The sequence below is a fragment of the Phocoena phocoena genome, chromosome 14 (genome assembly GCF_963924675.1).
Source record: "Phocoena phocoena chromosome 14, mPhoPho1.1, whole genome shotgun sequence".
NCBI lineage: Eukaryota > Metazoa > Chordata > Mammalia > Artiodactyla > Phocoenidae > Phocoena > Phocoena phocoena.
Genome location: NC_089232.1, coordinates 11,727,325 through 11,750,975, shown reverse-complemented (window position 1 = coordinate 11,750,975; position 23,651 = coordinate 11,727,325). Strand labels below are relative to the sequence as shown.

At 44.6% G+C, this 23,651-nt stretch overlaps 1 protein-coding gene across 2 annotated transcripts; it reads right to left on the bottom strand.

Moving 5' to 3' along the window:
* On the bottom strand, positions 1 to 22,641 carry POLR1B (RNA polymerase I subunit B). Of its 2 annotated transcripts, XM_065890765.1 has the most exons (15): positions 22,447 to 22,641; positions 18,651 to 18,818; positions 18,253 to 18,399; positions 16,698 to 16,830; positions 14,029 to 14,165; positions 12,901 to 13,124; positions 12,148 to 12,319; positions 9,012 to 9,183; positions 7,963 to 8,244; positions 6,729 to 6,862; positions 5,297 to 5,467; positions 4,348 to 4,504; positions 2,374 to 2,570; positions 1,705 to 1,958; positions 1 to 883 (listed from the first exon to the last, which is right to left on the bottom strand). In XM_065890765.1, exons 1-15 carry the CDS (start codon positions 22,621 to 22,623, stop codon positions 1 to 3), a joined length of 3,408 nt encoding a protein of 1,135 aa, XP_065746837.1. In that variant the 5' UTR covers positions 22,624 to 22,641. The 2 variants fall into 2 exon arrangements, with proteins under 2 accessions (XP_065746837.1, XP_065746836.1); XM_065890764.1 differs by lacking the exon at positions 18,651 to 18,818 and having other exon boundaries at positions 22,447 to 22,623.
* Positions 22,642 to 23,651: the final 1,010 nt, after the last annotated feature.

The window sequence follows — 23,651 nt, the reverse complement described above, 5'->3', positions numbered from 1 at the left end:
TTAAACGACATCCAGTTTCACTTTGATGTTCATAGCTGCCAGTTCAGCTACAAAATACCGAAAGACGTAAGGCACGGAAACAGTGTCGATGGTGTCACTGCGGTTACACAGAGTACAGCTGTACTTCCTGTTGCGCATGGTGGACCACGATGGGGGTGGCTTCTCCAACAGCGGGGAGAGCAAACTACCACACTTCACACACACGTGGGCTACAGACCGATCCGAGCAGTTGAAGAGCCGGTCGTGAAGGAGAAAAGATGTACCATGAGCTAAAAGAGCATCCCGCTCCATCTCCCCAAAACGGATTCCACCCTGGACATTCCTTCCCCCGATAGGCTGGTTAGTGACTTTGTCTCTGGCTCCTGTTGTCCTCACTTGGAATTTGTCTGAGACCATGTGGCGTAAGCGTTGGTAATAAACCACACCTATGAAGATGTCTGCGTCCAGCTCTAGCCCACTGATGCCACTATACAACCTCTCAGTGCCATAGTAGTTGTAGCCAGCAGCCTTCAACATCTCACCAAAGTATTCCAGGGCCGAGTTCTCCTCTGAGAAGGTGAAGGGCGTAGCATCATGGCAGAGACCATGTAAAGCTGCAGACTTCCCTGCCATGCTCTCAATCAACATACCGATGGTCATGCGGGATGGAAAACCGTGAGGATTGAACAGAATGTCTGGAACCATCCCGCTCTCAGTGAATGGCATGTCCTCAACTGGCCACAGTCTGCTCAAGATGCCCTTCTGCCCGTGACGACTGGCAAATTTATCCCCGATAGTTGGGTTCCGAGGGACTCTCATCGTGATGCAAACACACTTGAATTTGCCATTTCCAGTGTCATTACTGCACACTTTGATGTTATCCACAATGCAATTTTCCTTACTCCTAGGAAAAAATAAACCAGACAAAATGTCAAAATGTATAGAGATACTAAGTTTTACTGACATATTTAGCGCTTCATAAAGGATATTTGCAAAACTTATTCTCACCTCTATTCTCCAATGCAGATAGAGCTGGTATCCCTAAAAGCATTTATGAATAGGGCTACTGATTATGTTCACTAGAGAACTGTGTTCATCTGAAAGAATACTAGCAAGAAAGGCAGCTGAAGGCCTACTGCTGAAACCAATTTTACAGCTGTAAAATGAGCTTAAAATTTTATTTTTATTAAGAGGTATAATGAACTCAACATTTTAGCTGGGAAACATTACTAACAACATGTCCAAGAGAGATGCTCAAGTTTGAATAATATAGTTTTAAAATAAATCACAGATAAGTGATCAATTGTAGTAGACTGACAAGAAAAGTAGAAAAACAAAGGCAGTACAACAGACCACAGAACTTTGTCTCATTTAAGAAATGTCCATTCAGTTAATAACTAAGCTACCGCTTATATTTTCTCCAAAAATTCTCCTGTTGAAAAATAACTTGCATTGACCTCCAGCAATTTCACTCAGAAACAGCCTTTAAAAAACAGCACTGGTGGGCTTCCCTGGTGGCGCAGTGGCTGGGAGTCTGCCTGCCGATGCAGGGGACACGGGTTCGTGCCCCGGTCCGGGAAGATCCCACATGCCGCGGAGCGGCTGGGCCCGTGAGCCATGGCCGCTAAGCCTGCGTGTCTGGAGCCTGTGCTCCGCAATGGGAGAGGCCCGTGTACCGGAAAAAAAAAAAAAAAAAAAAAAACAGCACTGGTTATGCGAACTTACTTATAGTACATCACAAAGCTTTCCCCGGTGTTGAGGTTTAGGTAGCTGTAATATGGATCTCCATACTGCAGTTGTGCTCCAATAAATGGCAATCCGTCATCATCCAACTTCTGCAGAATCCGTGGGTCACCAGGTTTGACTCCAAACACCAGACTGTCATCTCCTTGTTTGATTTTTTCAGACAGATCTATACACTCGGACTTGTAGACACTTCCATGGGCAAAGCCTCGTTCCCAAGAGGCCTTATTCACAATCTGTGAAGTCAAAGAATCATTAAGAGACTGAGACCAAATGAGAGTTTTCAAAATAAACCCGGTTAGAATTACAACTGGTTTAGGCATTTGATTTTAAAACTATCCACATTTCCTAAATCACCTATGCTACTAAAATCCAGACATAAGAAAGGTAGATATCTCCAAGACTACATTCATTTGACATCTACTCATACTATGCACCCAGATAGGCAGGCTACGTGCACATGAATATTTAGTGACATCCCTCAAGGCTTGTCACTTTTAACTTAGACCAGGAATTAACTATTTAACAGAAGAGCCACGCACCACATACTAGGCACTTGGGCACACAAGAAATACTCCTTCAGTGATCTGATGGTAAACAAAAAAGTTAAAAACGAAAAAGGATGGAACTACATCTCCTGGTAAAACTTACCATGGCATCTTCCATATCATAGCCAGTGTAAGAAATAACAGCGACAATGGCATTTGTCCCAATTGGGTAGTTATCCATGTCATAATAATCATACATGTATGGTCTCACTAAAGGGCTCTGTGGAGTCTGAAGACGATACAGTTTATTATCTGACCGGTCTTGAAAAGTGAGGAGTGGAAAGCCCATAGTCTGCTTACCTACAAAGGGAAAAAAATTAGCATTTTGTTTTTTCCTCCTTGATTATAAAGGTGACATATAAAATTGGAAACTAAATATTCATCATAGGGGAATGAATAAATAAATTAGTCATGCTGGTTATATTTACTACGGACTAATACTTGGGGTGAAAATGAAGTAGACAAGTGTGTATCAACATGACCCATGAAAACAATGCTGAATGAGAAAAAGTACAGAATGACATTTAATATGATGCATTCATGTACATTTGCCACACATCCCAATTCTAGACCTAGTTTATGGACACACATGTAATAAAAGCATAAAAAGAGGATGTAAAGGATATACAAACTACAGGATATTACTACTACTGGGGGGAGAGATGGAGTGACAGTGACTACTATCTAAGTAGATTACTTTCTTACACACACACACACACACACACACACACAAAGATGTTGGTATTTGTAAACTGTGCATAGTGAGGTAGGTACAGGGGGCAGGTAAGACGCTTCTTTGTACTACTACCTTACAGTACAGAGAATCAATTCAAAACAAAATGATTTTAGGGCTTCCCTGGTGGCGCAGTGGTTGAGAGTCCGCCTGCCGATGCAGGGGACACGGGTTCGTGCCCCGGTCCGGGAGGATCCCACATGCCGCGGAGCGGCTGGGCCTGTGAGCCACGGCCGCTGAGCCTGCGCATCCGGAGCCTGTGCTCCGCAACGGGAGAGGCCACAACAGTGAGAGGCCCGCGTACCGCAAAACCCCCCCAAAAAACCCCAAAATGATTTTAAAAACTAAAATAAATAAATATATACACAGGGGAATTTTTTTAAAAAGGGAGACTTCTAGTTTCCAGTATATAGAGAGATAGTCCTACAATATCACCCCCAACATGTAAGTATAAAACCCAGAAAAGAAAATCAACTACATACATATACACACTACCTGAAAGCACTGAAATGTAATAAAAAATAGAAATTAGAGAGGGATTAACATTTGGACAAAAGCAACTTCAGAGTGAATTTCCAGTTTTTTCAGTTTTTAATGTCTTGTTTCTTGTTTAATTTTTTACCGGATGGCTCAGTCAGTGTAGTGGCTAAAGCTCAGAAACCCACAGTCTTATTGGCTTGAAGAATCAAGGAATAGAGTTCAGAGCATGACAGCAACTGGAAATGTAAGGGGGGAAATTTCAGAAAGGAGAGAACCATAAAGGGAGAGCCTCACATTCTGCATATAAACTGAGTCCAAATCTTTGGTGGACACACACACACACACACACACACACACAGTAAGATGTTGGTATTTGTAAACTGTGCATAGTGAGGTAGATACAGGGGGCAGGTAAGACGCTTCTTTGTACTACTACCTTACAGTACAGAGAATCAATTCAAAACAAAATGATTTTAGGGCTTCCCTGGTGGCGCAGTGGTTGAGAGTCTGCCTGCCGACGCAGGGGACACGGGTTCGAGCCCCGGTCCGGGAGGATCCCACATGCCGTGGAGCAACTAAGCCCGTGCGCCACAACTGAGCCTGCGCTCTAGAGCCCGCGAGCCACAACTACTGAAGCCTGAGCGCCTAGAGCCTGTGCTCCACAACAAGAGAAGCCACCACAATGAGAAGCCTGCACACTGCAACAAAGAGTAGCCCCTGCTCGCCGCAACTAGAGAAAGCCAGCGTGCAGCAACGAAGACCCAACGCAGCCAAAAATAAAAAATAAATAAAATAAATAAATTTTAAAAAAACACTACAAGCCCTTTTCTTCTGTGACTACCACCACCTTCCCCTCCACCTTACCCATCTGGCACTGGTACATGTTTCTTGGACTTTGGTTGTGATCGGAGAAAGGGATGAAGTTGGCGATCACACTCAGCAGGCTGTGAGGGAAGAGCTCCTGGTGCGTGGTAACGCCAGCCAAAACCTCATCCTCAAAGACAGCAACGTTCATGAAGATCTTGAAAAGAGGAAGGACGAGGAAGTTCAACGTACAAAATAACCGTGACTGCTAACACGTATTAGCTCCATCTCTCAGAGTTTAGTTCTCACAGACTTGAAAGAAAAACTTCCCACCCAGTATCATGAACACTGAAGGGATCCAGTTAGAAATACCACATGCCTTACACACTTCATCCTAAATCTACCCTGGTCCAACTGTGAAGGGAGATAGGAAGGAGGAACATTTTTTTAAAGTAGCACAAAGCCCAGAGTTTCGCAACTGCAGAAATGCAGGCAACGATTGAGAGCGGTTCTAACGGAATGTTTCAGTCTCACCACCCGAGGCAGAGCTGGCTGCCAAGGAACGTGGGGAGTTGAGCGGGACGGGAAAGGCAAGTAATGTGACTGCCAACCCTCTCTCAAGTTTGATGAGCATGAAAACTGCTCCATGCTGGTCACAGAAGAGGCAGAAAATAAGCTTTGACTTTCTTTCAAATGCCCCAATTGTAATTATAACAGTAACACCTTTTTTTTTTTTTTTTGCGATACACAGGCCTCTCACTGCTGTGGCCTCTCCCACCGCAGAGCACAGGCTCCGGACGCACAGGCTCAGCGGCCATGGCTCACGGGCCCAGCCACACCGCGGCATGTGGGACCTTCCCGGACCGGGGCACGAACCCGCATCCCCTGCATCGGCAGGCGGACTCTCAACCACTGCACCACCGGGAAGCCCCAGTAACACTTTTAAAAAAGAAATAGTTACTAAGTCTCTGAAAGTTGCATACTATACAATCACACATAGTCTATGTACCTGTTCCATAGTTCCAATTAGTTCTTCTTTGCCCAATTCCAAGTTCTGCACAGGCCGCACCAGTCTACAAGGAGTGGTAAAAAGGTACAATCCTGGGTACAGACTTGGTTTTCCTGTCATGGGGACCAGGACCACCTCCATCCAGGGAGGAATTCTTTTTTCTCTCAAAACCTGTTCTCAAAAAAAAAAAAGAGTTCAATTAAGAATAAATGAAGTATTTTACATCTATCTCCCCTGCCACCCAGGAGGTGGGTATAGTGGAGAAGCATATCAAATGTGAAAAGCAACATCTTTAGAATTAAATCAGTTTTGCAGGTAACAAACCTAGTGCCCTGCCAGTCTCAACCCCACACAGATGGCCGTTCGCCCCATAACCAGAGTTGGCAAAAGCCCTACTTTCTTGGGGGCTCAGTCCCAGTATCAGGCAAACTGCGTACAACTGAGACTGGGGAAAAGGTAAACCAAGAATGTGTGTGTAGACATTCTAAATGAAATTCTATCCTCTGATGTCTACAACATGGATTACTGGGGACTTTCCTGGCGGTCCAGTGGCTAAGACTCTGAGCTCCCACTGCAGAGGGCTCAGGTTCGATCCCTGGTCAGGGAACTAGATCCCACATGCCACAAGTAAGAGGTCACATGCCGCAACTAAAAGATCCTGTATGCCGCAACGAAGATCCCGTGTGCCTCGACTAAGAACTGGCACAGCCAAATAAATAAATACTAAACCAATAAATAAATAAATAATATACAGATGACTGGTGTTATTTTAAAATGTATTCAGTGAAAAGGCGGCACGTGGGATCTTCCCAAACCGGGGCACGAACCTGTGTCCCCTGCGTCGGCAGGCGGACTCTCAACCACTGCACCACCAGGGAAGCCCTCTACTTAAAAAAAAATGTGTTTCAAGGGACTTCCCTGGTGGTCCAGTGGTTAAGACTCTGCGCTCCCAATGCAGGGAGCACGGATTCAATCCCTGGTTGGGGAACTAAGATCCACGTGATGTATGGAATGGCCTTTAAAAAAAAAAAGGTATCTCAAGACCCAGAAGGCAACAGGTTATGACTTATATCTTGTATAGTTCCAATATTACTTGAAATATTAAGTCCATATTTCAAGGTCCCCTATATGCCACTAGTACTTACCAAGAAAAAAAAAGTTAAAAGTGTGTTAGATTAGTAGACTAGGGCCTCAATGAAACCACCAAAAAAAAAAAAAGTACAGATCAAATACCTGTCACTGACCCTAACTGATGACGTCAGTACAAGGCAAGACGCTGCCACCAGAGGGAATGTATGGGCACTTTTGTAATTAGCTTCTGACCTCCAGACCCCTTGACACTCGAGAATGCCCTGGGGCTACCTCAACAACTAGAAAATGACTGAAAACCTAAGACGGAAGGGCAGAACAATTCACAGAGACTCAAGATCACCTTAAAATGTCGGAGAGAATCGGCAATGCCAGGAACAAGCTCCTTATCCGCCCAGCCAACCATGACACCGTCCAGCAGGACAGGGTAGCACTCGCTGTACGGCCGATGTGGAGCTCCATCAACTGGAGTGACGCCTGGTGAAGCGAGGAAACGGAATGATCACATCAGGATGCTTTTCCCAACATTTAACTTTCCCTCCGCATTCAACAAGTGCTTCATCATTTTAGCTATCTAGTCATCCTGTCTCTAAACCGGAATGTTTTTGTATTGCCTGAGTAAATATCTAAATCATTTCGGCAAGGACCCCCCAAATCTACTGTCTCTAATTGCCGGTGAGGAGAGGAGCAGGCGGACAGGGGTTTAAGGGAGGCTTTTCCCTGTGCACCTTTTGTATTTTGATTTCTGAGCCATGTAAACATATTAACTTTTTTCCAAAAATCTAATTACCTTTGATCCTCATTGTTCACATATCACAAATCTGCCTGCTAGCTAAACTTTATTTGTAACCCCAATATCAATACTAGTGGCGCTTTTTTGATCATTTGAGGACATGCAGTGAAAATTTTGAAACGCCGGATACACGTATTCCCAGCTGAGATCAAACCAGGTGACGCGCTGTCTGTTTCAGCTCATACTGTAAACAAGCGTCCTTTCCGCACTCTGTTCAGTGCCATATTTTTTGCATCTTTGTGCTTTTGCCGGTGATTCTGCTGTTTGTAATGGCCTTCAAGCACAGCGTGAAAGGCCGTGCTGAGCCTTATGGAAAAACGTGTTAGATAAGCTTATCGCTACAGTGCTGTTGGCTGAGAGCTCAATATTAATGAATCGACAATATACATTAAATAAGGCGTCTTTAAACAGAAACACACATAAAGCAAGACTATGTACCAGCTGATGAAAATGCTTTGACAAGAGGCTCAGAGGAACCTAATCTTCTGTTTCCCCAGGAACAACGGCTCAGTATCTGCTAATTCAGTGCCAGCGGTGACTTTACAGAAGTACTGCAAATACCAAGAATCGACTCTAATTAAATAGAGAACGCTCTTCCATGAGCCATCAACACCTTCTGAAGATAGCAAGTGCTTTACAAAATGTCACAGGTTATCCACAGTGTTTCACCCATCGCCCCTTACAAGAATTCTCTGCTCAGCCCCCAAAGAAGCACAACTTAATAGCTTTGCACCTGTTAAAACCCACACAAGCAAACAAGACAAGACTGCTGTACACCACCTACCCAAGTTGCAGAGCAAAGCTGGAATAGATGCTGTATACACAAACTGTGTGACGACCTCACATATGGTGGTTAAGTGGTTCATCAGACCACAGGGCTCCCCATCGGGGGTGTGCACGGGGCAGAGGAAACCCCAGGACTCCGGCAGCAGCCTGCGTACTGTGGTGGTCCGCATCTTGGCAAAATCTGCCCCTCTGTGCACACAGCGGAAATGGGAGAGATAGCGTATGAAGTTCAGCTTGTCAGCCACAACACAAAGTCCGGAATCTTGCAGGAAGCCAAGACCTTAATAAAACAAATGTCATTGAAAATGGGCTAAACTTAAGGGGAAAAAAAAAGCCTATCTTTTACTGGAGGCTCTGATAAGATAAAACCTCAGAGTACGCTAGAGATCACAGAGTGGGTTATCACAAAGTTTACTCAGTCATCACGAAGTTTACTCAGCTCTGGTGAGGGGAAGAGCTTAAAAACATAGTAAAAATCCCCAGATTTCACAAACTGTATTAGCCTCGACTGTTTCTCCATCTCCTCTACACTATCTCCTTTATGGGAAAACATTAAATGAGTAATAAAATAGCAAGTAATTGAATGGGATTCATCCAAGAGGGCTGGATAACACACAAGCATTTGTTAGCCCTTAAGGAATCTGCACCAGGATCATCTGTTTTAAAAAAAAAAAAGATTCTGGGCCCTCAATAACCACTTTTTAAAGTTTCCCAGTCATTCTAATACAACTGGTTTAGGGATGCGCATGTCTAACAACCCTCCCAGACAACCCATCTAGTTAACAACCTTTCCTCAGAGATCTAAGCTTTCTTTGGTTTTCTAGAAAGAGGCACAGGAAATGCATTTGATCATTAAAATTAGGTTTCAACTATACAGACAGACTGTCAACAGCCCAATTATACACCTGTCAAAATTTACAACATGAAATCTGTCTTTAATGAGTAAGAAGTTCACTTTTGAAAAGAATCTCTCGGCAATATATAAATCTACATCAAGCAAATAATTTGAAAATCAAAAATATGTGAAGCCTCTCTATTTAATTTCACCTGTTTTAGAACGTAGATTCCCAGTAGCAAGAAGATATTCAAATGGTTTTGTAAGGTCTGTTCCCAGAGTAAAAATCTTCATCAAATTTTCAGTGTTTAAGGACACATTGGTCTTCTGGGCCTTCTTGTCTATAGCTATTTTAATAGATGCTAACCAAGCTTCCAATTTTTCCTGAAATAAGAAAGAATTTAAATTTTTAGGTATTTTAATTAGCACAAGTTGGATATTTACTCTTACATAACCTGCACATCCATAACAAAAGCCCACGAATTCATGCGTTTGACACGGAAAACTGCTAAACTATAAACCTGAAAAAACAGCTTTTCAAAGTACTATTACAGCTCAGGCATTTCTTAAGACAGAAGATACAGACTTCTGCAGTGCTGAGTTTCGCCTTGGCACTGTGGACATCTGGCTGGATAGTTCTTTGTGACGAGGGGCTGTTCTGTGAGCTGTGGGATGTTACAGAAGCATCCCTGGCCCTTACCCACAAAAATGCCTCCAGACACTGTCAAAGGTCCCTTGGGGTGGAACAAAATCGCTCCCAGTCGAGATTATCCACACTAATGGAAAAGAACCAAAAGTGGTTTGCTTGGGCCTTAGAAAAGTTTTTAATTCAAATGCTCTTATCAAACAATCGAAAGACCTTCAACCCCAGAAACAGGCAACAACAACAAAGCCCTGAGACAAAGCAGCAGCCCGCTGTCCCAAGAACAAAACAACTAAGAAGAGCCCCAAGTCCCCAAATGACACCCAACACACAGGACCCCTTACTGACAAGCCAGTAGGAAAGACTGACACGTTCTTCTCATATAAAAGTTGAAACATGATGGAAAAGGAAGAGAAAACAAAAGAGGAAAGAAGTCAGAGATGAGGAACAGAGATGTGGGTAAAATGCTCTGGAACCGGAGACGGGGAGGCGGAAAGAGTGAGCTAAACTTTCCTCCTGGGTCAGAGGCCTGCCCGTGGTCTCTTCGAGGTTAGCTAGCATTTACTGGGCACGTACAACAAGCTGGCGCTCTGCATGGTTACTTCAGCCTCACAACAAACTTTTCCTCAGGAAGCACGGCATTACAGGACCTCTGAAAACCCGTGGGCCAAATGCATTTCAGTATTAAGAAATTTTTAGGCTTCCGAAAGGTGACGGGCACACAGACCTTTTATTACCTAATACCCATGATGGAGACTGAGGCACGGGCTCATAACCAAACACATTTCTACCCTGAAACACAAACTGTCATACAAAGTATAGCAAATGAAAGTTACAAACAGCCTCCTGTTGGTTCGGATCAGGTTTTGTCGCCAACTCTCATTGTTCTTTTTGGTTCTCATACTTTCTGGATCTGGAATTGCAGGCGAGCGATTGTGGACCTGTCTGTGCGGTCTACACACTCGGTCCAAGCGGAAGCAGGCGAGAGCCCTCCAGGAAGCCTTCCCATGAGGCTCACCGGCCTCTCTGGTAAAAGGGCTAACGTGGAGATGGGCGGACAAGCCTATGAAGAGCGACGCAGCACTGAGAAGGAAGTACAGCATCTCCCCAGCTGCTCTCACACTTCAGAGCGGAGTCGCTTCAGCGTCCCTCACTCCCCAACCCTGGTAAGCAACCTCGGACCCCATCACAGGGACCTCAGTCTCTGGCAACACTCACTGAGATGGTTGTACAAGCCTGTCATTCGTATCAGGTCACTGTCCTGAACCTTCTGAAGATTGCTTTCATGTCCCGAATTCAGAGGTTTAAAAGCTTGAGTATAACGGAGGCAAAGGTAAGGAAATCAGACACCTTTAAGCAATGAATTCTCTGAAAAAGTCCCAAGTTTCCTTTCCTCTGTTGCTGAAACAGGTCACCTTGGTAAGGTCGTGGAACTGAAGATACTTCTAACATGGCCGGCCCGCAACGAACCCACGTGCTTCAGTTTCAGGAGGGGAATGTAAATTAGTCTTTAAAGGTGACTGAAACTTCTGTCTGATTTGAATTTTTATCAGGGACATTCTAGGCTACCAACATTTCTCAATCTAATTTTATAGACAGAGCAGACAGAAACAAAAGTTGTTACCTTCAAGTAAGAATTGAATTATTGACCAGATTAGGAACTTGGAGATTTTTACTTCAGTCCTCTCCATCTTCCCTGCCGTTGTTCTGTTATCTCTTAGATTAAATCTTCTTTAGGGATGATATTCAAAATATAAAATGCTACCAAGTCAACTTGCTTATAAAATTATCTTTGTGTCATGCCAACATTCTCTCCCAACACACACAGAGTTCTCATTATTTACAGTAATCACGTCCTATCCTGTCTCTGTGAACACTGCACTGGCGAGCCCAGAAGCACTGCTCCTAGGGGAAGTGCAGGGTTAGACTTCAGGGAGTCTCTGGTCATTGACAACATTTTCGTCAACTGATCGATACGTGACCTCGTTTTTTGTGTTTGTTGAGAGACACCTCAGTTTATACTGTTGATTCGTTACCACTGAGCTCAGAGCAAACAGCGCCGTAACTCATGCCCGAACAAAGCCTGTCAAGTGTTTTCTCCATAAGGAACGGCGCAGCCTTCTTACACTTGGGAACACTAGACGGTACTTCAGCACTGAGCCTGGGGGTCACTTTAAACAGCAAAATCACCAACAGAAAGCACAAAACTGTGACAAACATGGCAGTAGAGACCCTTGTTTACAGCTCATCAGACCTCAGCTGGGGCCATGAACATCAGGAAACTCCAGTTCTTTAGCACCTGTGCCTGTCTGCAAATGATCACGGGAGTGCTGACACTGCTGGCGTTCCAAATAAATTTTAGCGAGTAGGTGAATTCACAAGTACAGATTCTGTGAATAATGGGGACTGACTGGATGTATGTATATAGGCCATTTACACTTTATCATTAATGTTATGACCAAGATTTGATAGTCTTTATTTAGCTTCTATAAAAACATTAAAGAAATTTCTGAACCTGGCCAAGCTAAGATCCGTAAGTCCCTTACTGCTAAACAATCAAACAAACAAAAAGTAGAAAAAAAAAAAAGACTACATAAAATGCCCAAACTAGAAATTTTAAACATGCAGGAAACAATACTGCTGGAAATGGCCACGTCATCCCACAAGAGGTACGACTGCTCTGGGGTGAAGCAGCCTGCATTTACCTTCAGAAACATGAGGAAGAGCTGCCCGGGGGTCAGGACCTCTTGATTCACTAAACTGTCAGGATTCTCCTCCATGCACTCTCCTTTGGCTAAAGCAAAGAGCTTCCGGGTCATGAGACAAAGCACATAAAACTTTTCAGTGTTGGATTTCAAGTGGATACAGATGCACTGGCTGCCAAAATAGAAAGAAAAAGCTTAAAACGATTCAGCCGCTGATACTACTCGATGTCCTACTGAATTCAGCTTCTTGGCTGTACTGGCCACTCCAATGCCCAGCACGTGGCTCGTGGATACAGGTCGGACAGCGCTGGTCTAGAGCAGGGCTCCTTTAATAACTACACAGCGGTTACAGAAGACCAAGTCCTAGCCTTGGGGAAATAAAGGGATGTGATGCCTGCAACTTTCAATGATGCAGGAAGAAAAACGCTGATGATATGCAGAGAATGCAACAAAGCAAAGTGGTAAAAATGTTAAGAACCAGTGAACGGGAGTGTCCAGTGTACAATTTTTGCAGCAATTCTGGGCGTCTGAAGTTATTTCACAAGTTTTAAAGTACACCAGAAGGTACGAAGCTACCAGAAAAAAAAAAGGCGAGGATGACTGCAGAAACGAAGCTGGGCCCTACTTTGCTAAGCCAGAACCCTACCCCCAGGGCCGTTCTGATTCCCAGATGACTCACCAGCCGCAGCGACAAGGAATCAATACAAGGAAGCATGGACACCGTCCACCCCCAATAAACAAAAGCACACATACCTGAAGAGAAACTCTGCAGCGTGTTCATTTGGGTACCAGTCGGGAAGACTGAGCTTGACTCTGAAGCGTTCACCCAGATAGCTAAGGACCTGTTTTTGTGTGGAACATCCCTCTTCCATTACAACCCTTAACATCTGAGAAACAGAGTTCCTAAAGAAAGAGTCATCTTCCTTTCCTTTGATGAGTTCCTGAAAAATCTGATAATCGGAAAAGCTGACAAGTGCCTAGAAAAGAAAAAAAGGTTCCTTTTTAAAACTGCTAATAACTAAACCATCTTAATCATTTAGTAACCATTCTGTTTTGTTTTGTTTTTTTTAATACCCGAGAAAAATTAGCACTCCGCTATCACTGAATCTAAGTGAGCTCTTCAAAATCAGGGCGATGCTTGTATGAGACACCAAGATGGTCCCACGATCCTCACCTCCCGGTACCCACAACCGTGGTCTCCTCCACACTGAGCCAGGGCTGGCCAGCGTGACCGATGGAACATGGTGGAAAAGCTGAAGCATGACTCTCAAGGCAGGGTCGTAAAGGGCACTCCAGCTCCCGCCTTGTTCTCCTGGCTAACTCTCTGGGGAAGACAGCTGCCTCAAAGCAGCCTGTGCAAAGGCCCACGTGGAGAGGAACTGAGACCTCCTGCCAACAGCCCACGGTGACTTGCCAGCCATGAGGGAACCGCCTCGGAAGGGGATCCTCCAGCCCCAGGCAAGCCTTCTAAACAGCAGCAGCCCCCGCTGACATCTCACGGCAACCTCCGGAGACCCTGGCCAGAACTGCCCAAATCTGGAGCCACTTCCAAACCCCTGACCACAGAAACTGTGAGAGAAATGTTTAGCGATGTTTTAGCCACTGCCTTTAAAGTTAACTTTTTTGTGTTGTTGGCCGCGCCATGTGGCTTGCAGGATCTTAGTTCCCCAACCAATGATCGAACCCAGGCCCTCGGCAATGAAAGCGAGGAGTCCTAACCATTGGACCACCAGGAAATTCCCTGAGGTAACTTATTATGGAGCAGTAGTAGATGCCAGCACAGCATGAACTCTGATGAGGACAACCTATATCCATCCTGCACAGGACACCACTTCCAATGACTCACTCCCTAACGAGAGAAGTATATTCAGTAAGTCACACCTTAAGTGCAAATCCCAAAGGAAAAAAAAACAGTTCTTTCCGGTAAATAAAGTTCAACATAACCGTGCCATTTTCCAAGTAGTGAAGGTTCATATTGATGGCGGAATGTTCTTCCCTCACACAGTGCATTGAAACTCCTATTTAAACAAACAGAGCAAACGGTCAGAAACTCAGCAACACTACCATTTAGCATGCATGGCTACAATTACAGACTGATTTTTAGCTCAATTGTAAGAATAAACTGTTTAACTATACAGGGCTCGTGAATGCAAAATGCTATCTTGTGAAGCCAGCCACTGTCACGGAGAGTGATCAAACAGAGGCCAGGTCGCCGTAAGCCAGAGACCGAGGGGAGTGCCACATACCCTGAACCAGAAGAGTTCCGAGGCCTGTACCTACACCTGGCGAAGTCAGCATCCTTCAGCACGGTAAGCAGTAACATAAATACATGTGTTCATTCAGTTTGAAAAAAAACTGAACACAGTAGAAAGGTTTCCCACTATGAAATTATAACACAGAAATGCTTAACAGAAAAACAAAACGTTATACATATAAGGGAGAAAAATATCAAAGACTGTTTGGATGCGTCTACTTTTTAATATCGGGTGGACCAACACGTGCCTTCGGTTTTTAAGTAAAAATAAAAGACGTATTTTTCATTTTCACCAAGAAATTTATTGAACAGTGTATTCACCCTTTTGCTCCACTACCTTCTGCCATTTTTCAGGCGACTTCATAATTCCATCTTCCCAAAACTTTTTATCTTTTTGAGCAAAGAACTGCTCCAGGTGCCTTTTGCAGTCTTCCAGGGAATTGAAATTTTTTCCATTAAGAGAATTTGGGGGCTTCCCTGGTGGCGCAGTGGTTAAGAATCCACCTGCCAATGCAGGGAACATGGGTTTGAGCCCTGGTCCAGGAAGATCCCACATGCCACGGAGCAACTAAGCCCCTGCGCCACAACTACTGAGCCTACGCTCTAGAGCCCGCGAGCCACAGCTACCGAGCCCACGTGCTACAACTACTGAAGGCTGCGTGCCTAGAGCCCATGCTCCGCAACAAGAGAAGCCACTGCAATGAGAATCCCGTGCACTGCAATGAAGAGTAGCCCCCGCTCGCCGCAGCTAGAGAAAGCCCGCGCACCGCAACAAAGACCCAACGCAGCCAAAAATAAATAAATAAAATAAATTTATTTTTTAAAAAAAGAGAGAATTTTGTAAAGACCAAAGTAAATGGCAATCCGAAGGAGCAATGTGTCGTGAATACGGAGGGTGAATCAGAACTTCCCAGCCAAGCTATAACGGTTTTGCATGGTCATCAAAGAAACATGCGGTCTTACATTATCCTGATGGAAGACTATGTGTTTTCTGTTGACTAATTCCAGACGCTTTTTGTCCAGTGCCGCTTTCAGTTGGTCTAACTGGGAGCAGTACTTGTTGGAAACAATCGTTTGGTTTTCCGGAAGGAGATCATAATAGAGGACTCCTTTCCAATCCCACCATATACACAACATCACCTGTTTTGGATGAAGACTGGACTTTGGTGTGGTTGGTGGTGGTTGATTTCACTTGCCCCATGATCTCTTCTGTTCCACATTACTGTACAGTATCCACTTTTCATCGCCCATCACAATTTGTTTTACAAACAGAATGTTTTCATTACATTTCAGTAGAGAATCGCATGCAGAAATAAGGTCAAGAAAGTTTTTTTCGCTTAACTTACGTGGAACCCAAACATCAAACCGATTCACATAACCAAGCTGGTGCAAATGATTTTCAACACTTGATTTGGATATTTTGAGTATGTCAGCTACCTCCCGCGTGGCATAATGCTGATTTTTAAAGATTTATTTATTTTATTTATTAATTTTTGGCTGCCTTGGGTCTTCGTTGCTGTGCGCAGGCTTTCTCTAGTTGCGGCAAGTGGGGGCTACTCTTCGTTGTGGTGTGCAGGCTTCTTATTATGGTGGCTTCTCTTGTTGCAGAGCATGGACTCTAGGCTTCAGTAGTTGTGGGACGTGGGCTCGGTAGCTGTGGCTCGCGGGGTCCAGAGCACAGGCTCAGTAGTTGTGGCGCACGGGCTTAGTTGCTCCGTGGCATGTGGGATCTTCCCGGACCAGGGCTCAAACCCGTGTCCCCTGCATTGGCAGGTGGATTCTTAATCACTGCGCCACCAGGGAAGTCCTATAACGTTAATTTTTCTCAATTAATGTCTCGATTTGATCGCTATCAACTTCAACTGGTCTACCCGACTGTGGAGCATCGTCCAGAGAAATCTCCAGCACGAAACTTTGCAAACCACTTTTGACACGTTCAATCAGTCATGGCACCTTCTCCACACACTGCACAAATTTTTTTTTGCGTTTCAGTTGCGTTTTTACCTTTCTTGAAATAATAAAACATAATATGCTGAAAAATGTTGATTTTTTTCTTTCATCTTGAATATTAAAATGGCTACACAAAAATTCACTAATTCTGATGTTCTTTTTTTAAATGCACGCTGATATGACAGCTGTCAAATACAATCTAACAAAATTGTTTCGAATGAAGTTAAAGACAACTAACTGCTATTAGAGCCATCTTACGGAAAAAAATGAACGCACCTTTTGGCCGACCCAATAAAATAGCTTAAGTTTTTCTAAAAGAACATTCCAAAATATCACTACAACTTACCATACTGAGTATAGCCAGGCCCTCTGCTTTTCCATTTTGGTCTTACCATTGCGATGGGGAAATTTCTGCGAGGCATAATCAACATTCGGATGACTTTTTCGATGCCATTGATTATAAAATAGCCTCCCATTTCCTGCCAAAGAGACGAATTAAAATCTGTTAAACAAAGATATACAACCACCCGTAAACATGAAACTGACCAACCGCAATCAGCACCCTCATTCGTAGACAGATGTGCAGAAGAGGTGCACTCGGGCCAGAGGAACTGTGGATCCCTTGGAAACTGCAGACTTTATTAAGTCTTCTTAAGCACATTAAAAAGGCTGTAGAGACTTGGGAGAAAACTATGGAAGAAAATCATAGCACTTTCTTCTATCAGACCTGGACCTAACCAGCCTTTGTGTCCCTAAAATGACTGCAGTCTTCAAATGATGTTAAAAAACAAAAACAGGGCTTCCCTGTGGCACAGTGGTTGAGAGTCCGCCTGCCGATGCAGGGGACACGGGTTCGTGCCCCGGTCCGGGAAGATCCCACGTGCCGCGGAGCGGCTGGGCCCGTGAGCCATGGCCGCTGAGCCTGCGCGTCCGGAGCCTGTGCTCCGCAACGGGAGAGGCCACAACAGTGAGAGGCCCGCGTACCGCAAAACAAAACACACCAAAAACAAGTTACTCCAAAGAGAAGTCTAAAGATGAAAACAGTAATCGTTTAGCTTCCAGACAAATATGGTTTCTTGAATAAGTTTAAAAACTTTTGACTGTATGAAAGCTCTGGAAACCAGAAATCTGGATTAGCTAAATAGGAAAATATTTTTAATATTTAATTTTTAATAAGTTAATAGAACGTTTCTGTAATAAATAAGGAGCTACTATGAAGCAGGCATATCACGCTGAGTGTTCTATGTCAGCATAACATTCAATCCCATAATAATGAGAGAGAGCTATATGCCCATTTTCAGAAGAGAAAACTGAGGCTCAGGGAGATTAAATTTCCCAAAGGTGCAGGACTGGTAAACGGAACAGCTGGGTGTCAAACCCAGATCTGCCACCAAAACCCTCTTCCCACCACACAACACAGCCCCCCTGTTGTAAGCAGAGTCTGCATGTCTTGATTACTTCAACTTAATACTGCAAAGCCACCTAACAGGGCTTGAATGGAAGGTATATGAAGCATTTAATACGTCCACAGAATCTGACTGTGGGTAAAGCAGACATGTGAGACAGATATGTGGGTTAAGACAGCTTTAAAAAAAAACAAATACGTATCTAAATATGTATCAGTTGGTAGGAAAAACCTACCTATTCTTTCCCCATAATAATCATATTCTCTAACTGGAGTGGTTTTTTCCATACATTGTCTCATCTGAGACTCATTATGAGGCCTATGCAGCGTGCAGACAAAACATCAATGCCCCACGTTACCTATCCAGAGACTGAAGCAGAGAAAGAAATCCGGACACCCCTCCCCCACTGCCGACAAGCTTCCCGTCCTCTCTCTCCCAGCTCAGGCGTTTTCTACTGTCACTTGGCCTTTGACTGCATGGGACCCCTGTAGGTACCTCTGCTTCCTCGTGGTGCTGGATGAGGGCTTTTGGAGGAAGGTTGTATAAGTTGCAAAGCCTGGATTTCACCATGATGGGAACATAGCCAAGAAACTGTTTAATGATTCCTTTTGAGATTCCATTCACTGCCCAGCTGATATCGGCCTAAATGAAAATAAGAGAGAGAAAAAAATTATTTCGTGAAAAAGGAAATATCCAGATCTACAAGATTGAGTATTTGAAAAGATTAAGGCAGAAGACCATACACTAAATGATTTTATGCTTTAGATTGAAAAGATGGGATCTCTTGGATGACAGCACTAAGAAAGCAGAATTCTGGTATAAACTGTGTTAGGCACCAGGCTTATTCTCAAAAATGTACAGTGTGCAAGTCATACACTGTCTCTTGTACTCACCGTCAGCTTTCCCCGGTAGGTGCTCCTTCGGCCCCGGCATTCTGCTGGATAAACATTGAGCTCTTTACAGATGCTCCCTTTTGGAACTGTGGGTGGACTGATGACAGCATCCACAATAGTAAGAGAGATCCGCTCATCTTTGAAAGCAAATTCAAAGGGAGGGATGGCCTGAAACACAATTCACACTGTTAGCTGCTTGCATTTCCAAGGTATTTTTTCTCTAAGACTCTTTCAAATCCCACGTGTTCTATAAGCATTGATGGCTATAATGCTGATGTGACACATATGAAAAACAGCTAACGCTACATCCAGTCTACTCAGATCCTAAGTACCTAAAACTGTAATGCATTAACAAGATTTTTTTTTGACTGTCTACTACATGTCCGATTCTGTAGTAGGTTCTAGGGATACAGCTGTGTACAGAACAAAGCTGTTCTCTGAACCAAGTGCTTGACTTCTCTATTCTTATATATAATACACACACATCTATTCTTTTTCAGATTCTTTTCCATTATAGTTTATTATAAGATATAGAGTATAGTTAGTTCCCTGTGCTATACAGTAAGTCCTTGATATTTACCTAACTTATATATAGTAGTGTGTATATGTTAATCTCAAACTCCTAATTTCTCCCCCAACCCTCCCATTTGTACCTTGTACCCGCTGCATGCAAGACAAATGGGACTCCTGCCAACACAGCAAGGATACAGACACACCCTACTGATTTAGCAACAGACACTCTAATAATGCCATTCTTTAGGCTGATCTTTGTACATTTCATTCCACGGTGGCCTCACACTGAAGCCAGAGCCATGCAAGGGGTTGGTGGTGGTCATGGTGGTTCTTCCCCTTCTACAGCAGTTGCTTCTTTGTACCACTCCCCGGGGGGAGCGCTGCTGAACTGAGGAAGGGGCATCACTGAGTTCTCCTACGTATTAACTCTAAACAACCTCCTGGCCTTAGTGCTGAAATAGCAAGAATGCCAAAAATGGAGCTAAGAAGCAATTATACTCCAATAAAGATGTTAAAAAAAAAAATGGAGCTAAGAATACGAGGGAGGTTCTTCCACCTCACGTGAGTTCAACTGACCTTTTCTAAACTTTAAAATTTTATCTAAAGCTGGTATTTTAGAATTCAGTATTTTATTCTAAAATAAAAATTTAACATATTTCCTATTTCAGGATAGACCATTAGTTTACAAAAGGAGATTAGAAGATTCACTTTCTCCAGCCATTTGCTACACTATCTAAATCACAACGCAGCCAATTCTCATTATTCAAAATAGTTACGGCCCATAAAGTCACCACCAGCGCTGAATCAGTGAATTCTGAACCTCTGTTCTCAGGGGAAATACAAAGTTAGGTTCCTGCCAGTCTCTGATCACAGCATTTCATTAACTGATCAATACATAACCTTGCTTTATGTGGGTTTCTTTCTTTCTTTCTTTTTTTTTTTTTTAAAAACATTTATTTATTTTGGCTGCATCGGCTCTTAGCTGCGACACCCGGGATCTTTGTTGCAGCGTGGCAGCATGTTTAGTTGCAGCATGCGGGATCTTTAGTTGCAGCATGCATGTGGGATCTAGTTCCCTGACCAGGGATTGAACCTGGGCCCCCTGCATTGGGAGCGCAGAGTCTTACCCACTGGACCACCAGGGAATTCCCTTTATGTGTGTTTCTACTTAAGAACATCTTATTTAATACATACCGTGGTTTATTAACACTGAACTCACAGCCATCAGCACTAACTCATGACTAAACAAAGGTTTCTAATATACATTTTCTCTGAAGGCACATCACAGCCTTCTCACACTTAGCAACATTACACAGCACTTCAGCACTACGCATGATGTCTGTTTTAAACAGCAAAATCACCAACAAAAAGAACATAATAAGAACGTGAAAAACGGAAGAAACTTTGAAAAGAACACTTTGAACCTGCTGGAAAAAAATGAGCATATCTCTCCTACTATCTCATTATTTTTAGTATAAGAACTTGAAACAAGAAAGCAAGAGTGTCGCCTTATTGTACCTGAGTTGGGATGGCTGTACAATGGGCAACTCAAATTTTTTGTCCCTGCAGATGTTGGTGAGTACTGGTTTGGGGGTTACAGATAAACTTTAGCAAGTAGGCAATTCACAAATGTGACAGACATATCAACTTGCACTCACAGATGGAGGAATCTACTCCAAAGAAACTGGGCAAAACAAGATCTGATGAAGGCTATTTTCCCCTTGGTTTTGTAAACATTAGTCATTTACCTTACTGTGCTTTATGGAACAACATTTTCAAAAACTGAACTGCAGCGTCGTTATCTGGGTCAGATTTTCTTCGTGTATTTCAACCAAAACAACATATCAAAAGAGACTGACTATACAAGCAGAGTTGAGAATCCAGCTGTCTTCTAATAAGCTAAACATTAAAAAGATACACAAAAGTATCATTCATCTACTAATTTCATTTCTGCTTTAGAAAATATTTTTGATAAAAAGAGTTAATATAAAATTGGTCTATTTTTCAATGAATTAGTATTTTTAAGATTTCTCAATTTCAGTTTCCAATAGAGTAAACAAAAGCTCTTTGGGGATCACTCAAGAATTTTAAGAGTGGAAAGGGGTCCTGGGACCAAAAAGTTTGAGAACTGCTGGTCCACATATTGCCCATAAAAATCTCTTACGTACATGTGCTCCATCATTTTAGGTCAAACCTTCCTTGATCATCTCTACACCGTGCTCTTTTTCATTGTTTTCATAAACCCCAGGGCCAATTAACTTTTAAGTAGATGTATAATTTTTCTCATAGACATGATACAATGAGTCCAGGCATGATAGAAATTATTATTTCCCATCAGACAAAAATAAAAATACCTTGTCTTCTGCAAACAAGTCAAGGAATAATTAAACTTCAGAGAAGCCTCAATGGCTCCGAATTATTTGCGGAATAGAGTTCAAGCATCAGAGACTGGCACAGCTCTCCACATTCTCTCCACCCCTCCCACCATGCAAGCCCTACCCAGCAAAAGCACAGGGTCGAGTCCCCTTGAGCTCTGCTCCTTCACTTCCCCTGGAGGGAACGCACTTTCCTCTTCAATTCGTGTACACCTGGACTAGCTGGACCTCCTCTGTGCTCCCGGAGTACCATGCGGCCGCCCCTTTGTCAGAGCAGTGCTCAAGTGTACCGGCACCGACTGCCTTCACAGTTCCACCTCCTCACCCAAAACATGACGCCAAGCAAGAACTGTCTCTTACAGGCCTGCCTCTCCCTCACCCTTAGAGCCCAGTGCCTGGAGACAAGGGGATGCTTACTAATGAGACCCTCTCCCCACCATCTTCACCTGAACTCTGGCACCATGACCCTCTAGACCAATCACTTTAATGTGGAACAAATGCTGTGTAATGATGGTACCAATCACTTCCTGTGGACCAAATGGTTCCTACGGAACCTCTCTTTTATGCCTCACTGATACTTTCCTTAACACAGACCCGCGCTGAGCCTAGCACGGTCAAGGAGTTACAACTATTTGAAATTACACTGCGACCTCCCAGCCCTCTCTCTGGGACCCCTGCCCCGCGGCATGTGCCCCATTCCCCTCGCCTCCTGGATCTCCCCGTCCCAGGCCCCGAGCCTCAATCACCTCTCCCCCGGCCCTCCTCCAACGCCTCACAAGCCCCCCACCCCTATCCTCGCCGGGCCCCCTCTCCTCCGCCCGCCTGGAGCAGAGGCTAGGGGCGCAGGCGAACCCAGAGCTGAGGGGAGCCTGGGTTCGCCTGGGTTCGCCTGAGGACGCCGCGCTCACCTGCACCGCGTGGCTGAGCCCCTCGCGCACAGCGTAGTTGAAGGACTCGACATGCGCCCGCGTCAGCTCCTGCAGCGCTGGCTTTTGCTGCTCCCGCGGGATCCCGTAAGCGGGGTCGGTCAAGTGCTTTAGGCTGGGCCCGCTGGGTAGGTGCCGCCACCGGCCGTCGGGATCCATGAGTCCGCCTGCACACCGGATGCCAGCAACAGCTTCACACGCGCCGGAAAGCATGGCCGGCGCCGGGCGCCTTCGGCTTGCTGGGAAATGTAGTTCCTCTTTCTCCTCCGGCCCTGGGTCCTCCGATTTTACGGGGTCGACTTGAAACCAATACCGTGGAGCGAATGGGCCAGTTTAAATCTGTGCAGAGTCGGAGCGTGGGGGACTCGCCCGGCCTCCTCTCTTCCACCGCCCCCTCCCATATCCCCCTTCCGCGAGACGCCAAAGGCGGGAATCCGCTCCACGGGCAATTCCACGTGTGACCTCTTTGGCTCTCATTCGTGCTATTAGGGCCGGCCGAGAGCGGTGTTCAAAGATTTCCCTCTCTTCCCTTGACCGCTTTGCGATCCAGTGCTGATGCAGACCCTTGGGGTGACACCCAGCCGGAGTCTTGGCTTCAAGGAAAACGCCGTCGGGCACCAAACTGCTCTCTACCCAACTCTGAAGTCGAAGGCTCGTCACTGGGACGGTCAAGCGGTGGTCCGCCCTCTCTACCCACTCCCCGCGTCGTCTGGACTGAAGTCTTGAGCCGGGCGGGGCCGGCGGGGTGGGAAGGCGGGTGTCCGAGGGGCCTTGCAGCCTTAAGATCCTTTGAGAATCTGTAAGTCCTATGAAGTACTTATCTCCCCAGAATACGGACGTTATCAGGGACTGCCTGCAGCTGTCTTTCAACTTCGTCTTTGGTGTGTATGTGTGTGTGTGTCACAGCTCTCTTCTGTATTGAAGTATAATTGACATGCAATAAACTACACACATTTAAAGTGTGCACGTTGATAAGTTTTGACCTATTTATACACCCAAGAAGCCATCACAATTAATGAATTAATTCAGCACTCCCAAAAGTGTCCTCCTTCCCCAGTTTCACCTTTACCTGGGTCAGCTGGTAATTTTCACTCCTCTATTGCTCCCCCACCCCCATCCCATGCCGTGTGGCTCGCAGGATCTCAGTTCCCGAACCAGGAATTGAAACGGCCTGGCAGTGAAAGCCC